General features: G+C 52.8%; 1 protein-coding gene across 2 annotated transcripts in view; it reads left to right on the top strand.

Annotated features, from left to right (window-relative positions):
* The window catches only part of RETREG1 (reticulophagy regulator 1), a 119,083-nt gene that overhangs the window by 33,220 nt on the left and 72,272 nt on the right, over positions 1–13,591 (top strand). For both annotated transcript variants that reach the window (XM_041749480.1, XM_041749482.1), the window contains exon 3: positions 2,623–2,653. In XM_041749480.1, the coding sequence (XP_041605414.1) occupies positions 2,623–2,653 (31 nt within the window). The remainder of the gene's footprint in view (positions 1–2,622; positions 2,654–13,591) is intronic.

Here is a 13,591-nt window from a genome sequence, read left to right as displayed (position 1 = left end):
GGTCGGGGAGGGAGAAAGTGGAGGGCTGTTGCTTCAGCCCTGCTGAGTCTCCAGGGAAAGGGGAAGGCCGGGGTTCCGATGTCCTGAGTCCTGGGAGGGGGGAGGGCGGGCTGGCTCGGGTGCAGGGCGGCTGGGAAAACTGGCAAAAAAGCTGGAAAAACTGATCTCAAGGGTCTGGCCGTTGAGCCCACTCGCTGCATGTCGCAGCTGCCTAGGCCACCCGTCCCGACTGCGGGAACACGTCCTCATCCCTGCAGTGGCTCCAAACCACAGAATCTCTGCTCTGTGGGCCGGGGTGCAAGGGCAGGGTCAAGGGGCCCAGGTCCGGGCGCCGCAGGGCTGTGCCCCCTCCCTGGGTCTCCAGCCGCCCCGGCTGCGGGGTGTCGGTGGCTCTGCTCACGGCACCCCCTCCTCTCCAGCCTCTCCCAGGGAGGCCTGCGATTACCTCTGGGGCTCTGGGCCCAGGACAGGCTGCCCGCCGCCTGCTCCTGCCTCCATCGCATAGGCCACCTCCAGTTTGCCACGTAAAAGTTTCAGGGAGGGAAGACCTGCCACCCCTGGGTCACGCGGTCCCCTGCACGGCTGGCCTCCTTGCACGCCGGGACGGCAGAAACCGACCCAGGGCACAGGGTCCTGTGAGGGCTGCCGCCGGGTCCCCTGCTCTGCTGCTGCCCGCCTGGCCCCGCGGGGACTCCGCTCGTTGGGCTGTGGGTGGTGGGGCTCCAGGTCGTCCATACCCGAGAGGGCCGGGGGCGTCCACACCCAGGGGGCTGGGGCGTCCAGGGCGTCCACACCCGGGGAGCCGGGGGCTCCGGGTCATCCAGGGTGTCCCCACTCAGGGGATCCAGGGCATCTAGGGTGTTGGGGGCGTCCACACGTGGGGGTCCAGGGCGTCCAGGGCATCCCCACTCAGGGGGATCCAGGACGTCTAGGGTGTCAGGGGCGTCCACATGCGGGGGTCCAGTGTGTCCAGGGCATCCACACGCGGGGCTCCAAGGGCTCCGGGAGCTCCGGGGCATCCCCACATGGCAGCACCGTGGGCACCAGGTCAGTGAGTGCGGCCGCAGCACCCCCCTGGGCCTGGTCCCCTTGGCACCTGCTGGCCCGCAGGTCCCCGTGCAATGGCCTCAGCGGTGGAGCTCGGCCGGGGGGGCTTCCCGCTGATGCCCACTGTCCCTTGGCCGCGTCCCCTTCCCTCTCAGGCCGTACTTCCCTCCTGGCTCCCCTTCCTGTCCCGTGTTCCAGCAGCGCCCTGTGCGCCAGGGGGACAGCTCAGCAGTTAACTGCATGGACACTGTGTGGTGTTTATACCTGTCGCCTTTTTATTATTTTTTAAAGATTTTATTTATTTATTCAGGAGACACAGAGAGAGGCAGAGATACAGGGAGAGGGAGAAGCAGGGAGCCCGATGCGGACTTGGTCCCAGAACCCCAGGGTCACGCCCTGAGCTGAAGGCCAGCGCTCAGTCACTGAACCCCCACTTCCGCCCCCGGCGCCCCATCCTTTTCTCTCTTGACGGCCTTGCCTCCTTCACTGCTGCGTCTGGGTACTACTCCCACTGCCAGCTTTAATGACGCGCCGCCCTGGGAATGGCCAGGAGGCGGCTTCTGCACCTTCCCATCAAACAAATGCCAAAGATGATGTCCCTTTTGTCCTGCGGCATCCCCCATCCAAGACCTGTGTCATAAATTTTAAGAATTTAGTTCTTGGGGAAAAAAAGGTTTATCAAAACTGCTTGCATTCTTTCATCAGACTATTAGAATTGTTCAGTTGATCTAGCTTCCCTTTTTGCCTTGGCTGCCAGTCAGCCCAGGGATGAATCTGTCGCTCAGTTATGGTCACCATATTAGAATCCTGTTCCCCGGGCCCCCGGGGGGGGGCTCAGCGGTTGAGTGACTGCTTTCGGCCTGGGACGTGATCCTGGGGTCCTGGGATCGAGTCCCACATCGGGCTCCCTGCGTGGAGCCTGCTTCTCCCTCTGCCTGTGTCTCTGCCTCTCTCTCTGTGTCTCATGAATAAATAAATAAAAATCTTAACAACAACAACAAAGCGAATGATTGCTGTGAGTGAACGTGTTTCCTGTGGACCTCACGTGAGCCTGCATACGGCTGCAGACACCTAGAGGGCGAGTACATAGCAGCCTCCTTCCTCAAAGAACGGTGTCTTGGCTCTCGGGTCAGTGCCAACTCCAGGCCCACCGTGACGGCCGCCTCTGTTGTCGGCGCTCCGTGGAGCAGCGGCCTTTTCCCGCTTCCCTGAGCTCTTCCCCGCGCCCTGCCCACCTTGGTTCCCAGGAGCTCACGCGCGGCGCCTGCCCCAGGAGCAGCCCCGTCCCAGGCCCCGTCCCAGGCCCCGTCCCAGGCCGGGCCGCGGGTGTAGGGCTCTGTGTCGCACGGCCCCTGCCCAGGGGTCTTGCATGTGGCCGGAGCTCAGGTGGTCACGGGCCGATCCCCCGAACTGATGGTGGTGCCGAGGCGTACCCGGGACGGCTCGGTAGTCTCTAGAGCCTGGAGAGCTGAGCACCTGGTTCAGGCAGCTCAGCGTGTTTCTAAGTGCAGAACCGCCTCCAGAGGAGCCACCTCCGTTAGTGTTTCACGCCTTGCCTCTCCTTGCTTGTTGCAGGTGCCCAGCTGTGGAGAAGCCTCAGTGAAAGGTAAGGAACGTTTTCGTTTTTTTTTCCCCCAGTGTTTTCACAAGCAGGAGGACAGGTGACTGAGCCTCTGAGAGGTCCAGTGGGTCCAGATCCATCAGTTGGTTCTCTCCTTCTTTAAAATCAACTTTAGTTTTTAGAACGGTTGAGATTTACAGAAAACCTAAGAGGCTACTACCAAGTTCCCACATACAGACGGCACATCCCCTGCCTGTCTTCTGTTCTCACAGTGATGTTACGTCATCAAGATACACTGGCACAGTGAATGAGCCAATAATCAATACGTTGTTATTGAGTAAAGGTCCGTGCGGCGCGTTTTCCCTGGTTTTCGCCCGGCGTCCTTTTTTGGCTGTAGGATCCCATCGAGGATTGCACAGTGCAGTTCAGAGACCTGGCTCCGTAGGCTCCTCCTGGCGGGGACAGCTTCTCGGCCTTTTCCTGTCTGCGTTGGCTCTGACGGTTTCGAGGAGTACTGCCTGGGTGTATGGTCGGAGGTCCCTTTGCTAGAACGCGGTGTCGTTCTTACGAGACTGAGGATTGCCCAGAGGTCCAGCACCGTGTCTTCGTGTCTTCGCATCTACCCAGGCTGACCTACCACCCACAGTGTTAACCTCGCCCACCCGGCCAGAGGAGTGTTTGTCAGGTTCCTCCAAGTCAGTTATTAAGCAGGGAAACCAAATTAAATCAGAAGGCTGTTGACAAGAGCAGGATCAGAGAGGGTGATCTGAAGCGTGTTCCCCATGGCGCCCTTGCGGCATGCAGGCCACGCAGTACAGGGCGTGGGTTCCAGTCCTGCCTGCTGCACACACACGGGACCTTCTTGGGTAAGTGTCTACGCTCTCTGTGCAAGGGAAGAAATGAAGCTTGTTCCTTAATTTTGTGTTGGGAGGGAAATTCGACCCGGGAGCTAGTGTAATTTCAAAGGAATTTTAAAAAGCACTTTGTGATTTACTGGTACTTATTTTGACTGGTGAAGGTGTCAGTGGTCTGCTTTTCTAGAGCCTATGGCTTTCTTATTGATGCACAAGTTGCCTGTCTAGAAGCTGTTTGAGAGTCTGATAATGATTTAGAAAAGATATTGGCACAGCAGGACCAAGGAACTCACTTTGCCAATGCTGCGTTTGGTCAGGGAGCCAGTGGCTCCTTATAATAGGGCTCTTTTTTTTTTTTTTTTTTTTTTAGATTTGCAATATTTCACTACTATGGGAAAGTGCTCATGTGGCCCCAGAGAAAGCATGATAGTGGAAATAACCTTTTTAAAAAAGATTTATTGGGCAGCCCGGTGGCTCAGCGGTTTGGCACCGCCTCCAGCCCAGGGCGTGATCCTGGAGACCCAGGATTGAGTCCTGCGTCGGGCTCCCTGCATGGAGCCTGATTCTCCCTCTGCCTGTGTCTCTGCCTCTCTCTCTCTTTCTCTGTGTCTCTCATGAATAAATAAATAAAATCTTTAAAAAAAAATTTATTTCAGTGAGAGAGTGTGCAGGCAGGAGGCCTAGAAGAAGGAGAGAGACTCTCAGGCAGACTCCCGCTAGGGAGCTTGGTGCAAGGCTGAGATCAGGACCTGAGCCAGAATCAAGAGTTGGTTGCCGAACCCACTGGGCCACCCAGGTGCCCGGGAACTAACCCCCCTTTTTTTTTTTTTTAAAGATTTTATCCATGAGAGAGACACAGAGAGAGGCAGAGACACAGGCAAAGGGAGAAGCAGGCTCCATGCAGGGAGCCTGATGTGGGACTCGATCCCATGACCCTGGGGTCACGCCCTGAGCCGCAGGCAGGTGCTCAACTCCTGCGCCCCCAGGGGCCCCAGAAGTAACCTCTTTAAGGAAGGGTCTCCTCCGCTGCACAATACCCTAGATTTATATTCAGGTGCAAGCGATCTTGCATCCTGGGCCCAACCCCATGGCTGACGGTCTTGCCCCACTTGTCTCTTGGCCTCAGTTTTCTCATCTGCTGACCCAGGAGGTAGGACAGGGAATCATTTCAAATATCCCTTCCAGCCCTAAAAAGTCTGTAATGCAATTGGAGGGATTTGTGTGTTTGAGATGCCGTGATTCATAGTAAGAATACAGATTTGGTCGTTGTCCCCAAGTTTGTGTCACAGAGTCACTAAAACTTTTGCAATTTCCCAATTGTTGCAAGGAGGTGTCTTTTGTTACGTTACGAGGTGGCTTTTCTCCTGCCCAGAAGGATGGGGAGGGCTGGGGGGCTGGTCGGGCAGGGGAGGCAGGGGAGGCGGCCTTGTGATGAGAGGGCTGGAACCTCAGTCCTGCCTCCCTTCTCGGCCTGGCCTGGCGAGGGGCTGGCGGCTGAGTCGGTCACCCGTGGCCGACGACTTACAGTCGTGCCTGGGGAACGAAGCTTCCATACAACCCCCAAAGGACCGTGTTTGGAGGGCTTCCAGGTTGGCGAACACGCGGTTTGTGGGGGGAGCAGCGTGCTCGGGGGGGGGGGCACCTGAGCTCCCCACGCTTCCCCAAGCCTTGCCCTGTGCTTCTCTTCCAGCTGGATGGTCCCGAGGCATTTTTTTGGTAACAAACCTGTAATCTAGTAAGTAAGCTGTTTCCGCGTTCTGGAGGCCGCTGGGGCGAATGAGTGGAACCCGAGGGAGGCGGTTGTTGGAACCGCCAATCTATACAGGCGGGTCAGCACACATGACAGCCTGGGTGGCAAGTGGCATCTGAAGGGGGGACAGGCCGGTCTTGTAGGACTGCGCCCTAACCTGTGGGGTCTGAGGGCATCTGCTGTAGCTGAGTTGTACATGGCCCAGCGGGGACCAAGAACCGCCAGGTGGGGAGAAGGAGCCTCTCCTAGCCCAGCCCCACGTCGGAGCTGGTGATCAGGAGGGGGAGCGCACATTCCTGTTCCTTTCAGTTTGTTCCTCCTTATGTTTTTGTTCGGCCAGTGACTCTTTCAGAGGGATTCAATCCACAGTAGAAAGGATACTTCCCGGTACTTTTTCACTGTGGCTTCTCCCCTGGCCCCAAATTTTTATTTGTGATAGTGTGATCTTGGTCCCAGGAGTAGAATTGAGTGATTGATCGCTTACCTGTAATGCCCGGTGCCCATCGCAACAGGTGCCTCCCTAGTACCATCCCCCACTGAGCCCATCCCCCACCCGCCTCCCTTAATCCTGCAGCTAAGTCTCTTAGGGTTTGCCTCTCTCCCTCTTTTCCATTCCCCTTCCCCTTTGTTCGTATATTTTGTTTTTTAAATCCCAGATTTGGGTGAAATCATATTTGTCTTATTTTGTTTAATACTCCAGCTCTGTTCACGTCATTGCAAATGGCAAGGTTTCCTTTTTCTGGTGGCTGAGGTCACCACAGTTCCGACTGCGTGATTGTACTCTGTTCCCTATTCATCGTCAAGACGTAAAATTACAATACTTCTTCCTCTCATGTCTGGTTCAGTATGTGGCTTGCAGTGATTCTTGGGTGTCTGGTACCAGGGAGTGCTTGTGTGAGAGGCTCTTGGGGGCAGAGAGGTGCTCCCGGAGCCCCGTGGGGTGGGGTGAGGTGAGGCCTCGGCACTTCCCTGGTTGGTTTGCCTGGCCGGCCTCGCATGCAGCCAGCGGTTTGTGCTCAGTCTCTGAATGAGCCAGGCCTTCTCTCTCCGGGGCTTTGAGTCTCGGGTTCAGGATCATTATGTTCATTGTAAAAAAGTGAATCAAATAATGGACCACGCTGTCTTCACGGTGCCGTTGTAAAGCTTTTAAGTTACAGAGGAGCTCCTTGGAGAGGGAACCCTTGTGTGTGGTCAGTGGGGGTGGGTGGGAATGTAAATCGGCTCAGCCACGACACTAAACAGGACCAAGGTCCTAGAAATTAAGGAGGAGAACTCCCCTAAGATGCCGCACCCCCACTCCTGGGTACGTACCCGAGGGAGAGGAACGCACGTCGCAGAGTGGTGCCCGCAGCTGCGTGTCCATGGCCGCTTCCTTCCTGCGTGGAAGGGCCTGAGTGTGCTGTGCCGACGGGAGGGTCAACAGGTACACATGTACACTCTGGGATATCGCGTAGCCATACAAAAAGAAGGAAATTCTGCTATTTGTGACACTGCGTGAGCCTGGAGGGCATCCTGCGAAGTCACGTAAGGCAGAGAAAGAGTGTAGGACCTCGCTCCCATGTGGCATCCAGGAAAGCTGCCGGTAAAAACGGAGGGGAGCCAGGGCGCTGCCAGGGGCTGGGGCTGGGGGATGAGATGGGGGCAGAGAGCACGCGCCTGCCGAGATGCGGGCTGACCCCGGGCCCGAGGCGCTGCTGTGCGTGGGACGTGGCCGAGGCTGGGCCTTCGGCGTGGTCGCCAGCAGCAGAGTGAGCTCCGTGCCAGCTGAAGGGGGCTCCCTGTCTGCGTGGCCATCATTTCACGATTCATGCCTGCGTCAAACCTTCGTGTCATAAACAGTGAACTCACACCACGGTATGTGTCAGCTGTCACCCAATAAAGCCTGAAAATAAACGGGGCCTCCGCCCTTCACAATAGTCTGACGGCTTGACACTCCACAGACCGTTCTCTACCCTTCGGGGGAACCTGCTTCTATCAGCCTAGCCGGAAGGATTTCCCACAATTTAGCCTGAAGACTGCGATGTCCGTGTGTACTGATGTCCGCATGCGGTTGCCTTGGGCACTTGCAGGCCACTCGTGAGGTCCGCGTGGCTTAGACCTGTCGAGTACGGTGCAGCCAGCACCTGATCTCTGACGTGGCCCCCAGTAATCAAAGCAGAACAACTCTATAATCGGGTGCCACTCATATATCAATTTTTTTTTTTTTGGTACCTGGAAAGTTGACTTTGTGGAACTGCAGTTCACAGTAGGTAGGTTCTGAGAAGGGCTCATGCTTGGCCTGTTTCCTTAGCAAACAGTACGTCACCAACTGCAGCTTGGACAGGTGTGCACAGAGCAGTCTGCCAACTGAGCCAGGTCCGCCTCTCTGCGGGCTCATCCTCGTATAGCAGTGCAGCTTGACCCCGTAGTGTCCTGAGAGCGTCTTATTCCTTTTTTAAATTTTTTTAATCTTTTAAATTTATTGTATTTATTTATTTATTTTTGAGCGTCTTATTCCTGCACGTGACTGTGGCAGCTGACTGAATAGGATCTGGGGTTAACAAAAGAGACGTTGTGCACATTGCCTTTTAGTAACATAACATAGCTTTCCTTCTGGCCAGTAGAAGTTTGACAGAAATCACTTGCGTTTATCCCCATCATCCAAAATTTCTGGACAGACTTCTTTTAATGGTTTGGTAGGTTGTAACCAGATGAGCTGTTCTCATCAAAAATCTTGTTTTATTGTTCAGTGCCAATTGGTATAAAATACTTAATTTTTTTTTAATAGCAGCTAAACATTTTGAAAATTATGGCTGAGAGCTCTGGGATCTTCCAACAGACGTCTCTGGAATCTTGATGCCTCCCCCAGAATGTCCTACACAGGAGTCGGGGAGTGGCTATCCCGTGACTCGTGAGGACATCAGAGCTACTTTGCTCTACCTGGAGTTGACTCTTCAGAGGCATAGCAGAGAATTAACAGTCCGTGTTTCCAGGGCCTGCAGGGATTAGCAAGAGCTGTGGGCTTTTTGCCTCTATCTTGGTCAAATGGCAGGGGTGTCGGCTTGCCTCCATCTCACCTGCTCTTGGGAGAAACTGTTGCATGGCCCCACTTCATGGGATAAAGTGCCCTTCGGCCTCGTCAGCTTCCTGGTGACTGCCAGTCAGAGCATTCTGGCTGGTTCTGTTTTTTTTTTTTTTTTTTAGGGGAAAAAGCCAAGAATCTTTGGTTGCGAAACCTAAGTCCTGAGCTTGCCCCAGCTCATTCGCCCAGAACAAATTGGAGCCTTTAAGTAGAGGATGTCTAGTTAATTAAATCCTTGAGCCCGACATTATGTCTCTAGTAAAAGTGAAAAGTCATCTAGCATTTGCTAAATTGTCTCCTCTGAGGAATAGAATTTAGTGTGAAAACTGTGTTTTCAGTGTTTACGAATCATCCTTACTCATCAAAATTACAAGCTGAATTACTAAAAGCCTTGAATAGTCATAGGGCTTCTAAAAAGTGTCCTTTCTTTGCTGTTAGGCATAGAAGCGATTTTGATTTGTATGTTGAAACTAGTCAATTTTATGGTTCGAGCATTTTTTAATGTGTCCGGCAGTCACCTTGTGCCTTTGTAATAAGGCATTAGGTGTGAAAGCTGTATTTTTTTTTCAATTTAATTTCAGCCAGAACTTCAGATAGGGAGCCATGTCTCCATGTGTTTTAAAAGAAAATTTTGCTGTGAAGAATACATTTGAATCAATTCAATGGGGAGATATTATTTACTTTTGGAAAAAATATTCATTTGAATTCAGAATCTGCTGGATTTTAGCATAGGCATATCTGAATTTGGTTAATTCTTTGGCTAAAGATGTCTGGGCTGGCCTGGGAGCTAAACACTATTCAGATCTCTCTCCTGCCAAAATAAAAATCCAAATAGGCTTTTATTCACTTTTCCCCCCCCAAAATAATAATTGAGCACTATTCTGTAGTCCTGTATTGCACAATGGAGAGTCAAAGCCCCTTTCTTCCTCGCTGCTGGGAAAGAACAGCCGCATTCAGTGATTGATGGATGGCGAGCTCTCGGCCAGAGCTGCCGAGCCTGGGTCGGACAGTTTGTAAGTTGACTTCCTCCGGGTTCCCATGGATCACACTCCTTTTTTAAAGCCATGCTTCGAAAATTCGACCTGTTTGAAGACGAGGATGGCACCCAGGACTATAAGCAGTGGGTAAAGCTGGCTTGCGGGACGGTCTCCTCCTCGTCATCGGGGGTAGACCTCCTAGGAGAAGATTTACGGGTGTTTGAGATGCGCCCTCTGAACATTGAGGGGCCGTTCTTGTCTCTCCGGGTTGTCTGTCAAAGCAAAGCGCCTCCCATGTCAAGGGGCAGGGACACCCTGAGATTGCCTTGGGCCCTAGGACAGCAGCTGGTGCGTTTCTCGAAGCATTGCAGGTGGGGGCCCCCCAGAGGTGCAGGTCACGGCCCGCCGGCTTCGCCGATGGGGGCAACCAGTGCTTAGACCTGTTCTGGTGGCACATTGCTTTCGTGAGTCATCGTGTCTCCTCATGGAGAAGCCCATTTACCAAGTCAGAAGCCTGGGCGCTCTGGTCTGGGAGCAGGAGCACTTAGTGAGCCCTCAGTGACTTAACACTCAAGGACCCTTTTTAATTTTTCTTTTTTTTTTTTTTAAGATTTTATTTATTTATTCATGAGACACACACACAGAGAGAGAGAGAGGTACAGACCCAGGTAGAGGGAGAAGCAGGCTCCATGCAGGGAACCCGATGCAGGACTTGATCCCGGCTGTCCAGGATCACGCCCTGGATCAAAGGCAGGTGCTAAACTGCTGAGCCACCCAGGGATCCCCAAGGACCCTTTTTCCTTTCTTCCTTCCTTCCTTCCTTCCTTCCTTCCTTCCTTCCTTCCTTCCTTCTTCCTTCCTTCCTTCCTTCCTTCCTTCCTTCCTTCCTTCCTTCCTTCCTTCCTTCCTTCCTTTTTTCTTTCTTTTCTTTCTTCTTTTTAAGATTTTATTTATTTATTCATGAGAGACAGAGAGAGGCAGAGACACAGGCAGAGGGAGAGGCAGGCTCCCTGGGGGGAAGGGGGCAATGCGGGACTCCATCCCGGACCCCGGGAGACAACCACAGAGCCCCCCAGGGGCCCCAAAACTCAAGGTTCCTTAAGTGAAAAGCACTCAATATTATGTTTTACTATAATTTCTCATTTTTGTGTTTGATAGTTTTTGACATTCCTTTAAATTAACACGACTTAATATGCTTTGACACGAGTTCCATCACCCCCATTTTACAAATTATTTAAAAGAGCTACTTCATCTTCGCCTAAGTGCGCGTAGACCACCATTTCCCACGGCGGCGCCTTGAGCCCCTACAGCCCCTTCCTAACAGATGAAAACTCCCGGTCCAATCATTTTAGTCCATGTTTCAGTTTCGCTGAACTCCGTGCTTGTTAGGTTTGATTCCGAGGTAGATCTGAGTCATCGAGGGTTTGAAGATGTGGTTCATTCATAAATATACTTAAAAAACAAAGTTGGAACTAATTAATGTTACCTAATAGATTCTTGCTTCTTTAAGTCTTAAAAAAAAACCAAAGGAAGAATAATTAGTGATTAATGTTTGTCTTAACTTACCCTGGCCTGTGTTGTGATTATTTGAATATAGAGAAGACTTCACAGATAGTTGGAGGTTTCTGTCGGCCTCTGTGTCTTTGTTTTTGTCTTTTTTTTTTTTTTCTGTCTCTTGGTCTCTGTCTGCCTCTCTTTTTGTCTGTTTGGATTTTTTCTCTCTCTCTCTTTTTTTTTTCTATCTTTGTTTCTTTCTTTACTGTTCCCAAATAGGGTTAATTTTAGTCCTGTGTGCCTAGTAGCATCTAAAATGTCTGTCCTCCCCCCATGTTAAAAGCATTACATGCTATTGAAAACTGAAACTATAGGAAACCTAAAAGAAAAAAACCCTAAATCCTTATAAATCTATCACCCAGAAATTAAACTCACTTTCAGTTTTGCTCCTTTTCTTCTAGTCTTCATAAAATTGTGTTTGTTCCCTCATCCATCCTTTTCTTTTTTTAAATTTTTTATTTTATTTTTATCTATCTATGATAGTCACACACACAGAGAGAGAGAGAGAGAGAGAGAGAGAGAGAGGCAGAGACACAGGCGGAGGGAGAAGCAGGCTCCGTGCACCGGGAGCCTGATGTGGGATTCGATCCCAGGTCTCCAGGATCACGCCCTGGGCCAAAGGCAGGCGCCAAACCGCTGCGCCACCCAGGGATCCCTCATCCATCCTTTTCAACAAACATATATTGAGTGCTTTTATTGCCTGTACTTCGAGGCATTTGTGGATGAAATGGAGTTCATATTGTAGTGAGTAAGCCAGAAAATAAATTGCTACACTTTGCCAGTGAGCCTTATTTAAGGAAAGGAAAGCAGAAGAGAGGATTAGGGGGTGTGAGGGCGGGCAGGGAGGGCCAGGTTGTAATAAAGCACTCAGGACATACTTCACTGAAGATTTTGAGGTTGTGAATCATGTCTGGATAAAGAGCTTCTAGACAGAGGGAACAGCAAGTGCAAAGGCCCTGAGGCAGGAGCCGTATATGAGGGTGATTTTTAAATTTTATCCCAGTAAGTTTTTTTGTGTGTGTGCAGCCATAGTAACTGGAATACATGGAATATTACACAGCTCATTAAGATCATATTACAAAAGAGTTTGTAGCAATATGAAAATATACCCTTTATTGTTAGTTGTGGATTTAAACCCAAAAAAACTATAGATTTAAGTAAGTGCAGGAAGGTCTAATGTACATTATAATCATGTGCTGGCATACATGGGGTATTGCTTGGTGAGGGGAAAACAAGGGGTTTTTATTTTCCTGATTTCATTACATTTCTCTTTCTATAACGAACATGGTAGCTTTTATGATGAAGAGAGGCTGTGAAGGGGGGAGTGCCCCGTCAGGCGGGGTGAGGTCCGTGACTGAGGATGTTGGAGGTGACACACGGAAGTCCGCAGGCAGCACTGCTCCAGGCCCTCCACTCACCCAAGTGCCTAGTGGCTCGACCCCAGAGCTGCGTCCAGACACAGGGCTCTGGTTGCGAGGGGGACTGGCATGGCCTCGACACTGGAAACAGAGGTCAGGGCCGAAGTCCAGAGAAGCGGCTGGGCTCCAAGAAGGCTGCAGCGTCAGGAAGAAGTCAGGGGCAGTACAGGGGGCGGGGGGTGCTGACCCGGCCAAGTGCCGCTTGACATTAAGTCTCATGGGATTGGGGTGAAGAGAAAGTATTAATGGATTATTAAGGAGTAAATTAAAATTATTCATTTCCAGGGTCAGGTGGTGTTGGTGTGGGGGGGGGGGGTTGGGGGGGGGGTAAAAGTTCTTGATTCTTCCTTTGGGAGCCTCGGCCTCAGGCCCAAGGTTGAGCCTCCACGTGCGGGTGGAGGGCCTGGCTGCATATTCTCATGATCGAGGCGCGGTCCAAGCGTTTTGCGTAAAATTTGGAAACTTGTTGAGTGTATCACCCGGGCGAGGATTTGTGCGTCTGCCCTTACGCCCCACACCACGGTCTTTAGGCAACTCAAACGAGAATGGATCTGAGACCTCATGTTCTCGTCGGACCAGCCCACCCCTGGGTCTGTCCACCACTTGGTCTCTGTCCCGCCGTCCCTCCATCAGTTACCGATACGTCCGTCGACTTACCTGCACGGACCCTTCATTCTAGTTTAGTGGTGATATTTCATATACTGGGGAACGCAGCAGACCCGTAGGTCGTAGACGTTACAATAGGGTGAGCGCACTGGGGCCAGCGGCAAGAAGGATCCTCAGGTGTGTGGTCTTCACTCCGTTGCTTACATAGATGTTGTGTGTGTGAGTGTTCATGTAAGTCACAGAGACTTGGGTTCCCCAAGTCATTTTCCAGGTCTATAAAGTGGTGGGAGTCTGCATCGTTGGGAAAACCGGAGTCTGCTGGGAAAGGCCCCTCCTGCGGGCGGCTCCTCACGGGGCCGGGGCGGGCGGCTCCTCACGGGGCCCCGGGGCGGGCGGCTCCTCACGAGGCCGGGGCGCGCTCCCGTAGCGTGAACCCGCAGCTTCGCCGGGCGGTGTCGAGGGCGGCTGCCGACCTCCGTGGCCGTCTGAGGTGCCGTTTGACCGCAGCGTGTGGGGAGACCCGGGGGCTCGAGGTGCCCGCGGACTGAGCCAGGGAAGGGGGAGCCGCCGCCGGGGCCCGGGGCCAGAACGTTCCCGCGGATCCGGGGTGCGGGAGCCTGGGCCGCGCGGAGGCGCCCTGAGGCTGAGCCCCCCCCCCCGCCCCCCGTGTTCCCGGCGCTGAGGGCCGCCCGCTGTGGAAGCGCGGCCTGCGGGCAGCTCCGGCTGTGGCTCCCCGCGTGGGGGAGGCCAAGGTGAGGGGCTC

This window comes from Vulpes lagopus, chromosome 3 (genome assembly GCF_018345385.1).
Source record: "Vulpes lagopus strain Blue_001 chromosome 3, ASM1834538v1, whole genome shotgun sequence".
Lineage (NCBI taxonomy): Eukaryota > Metazoa > Chordata > Mammalia > Carnivora > Canidae > Vulpes > Vulpes lagopus.
This window is presented reverse-complemented; position numbering and strand designations above follow the sequence as displayed.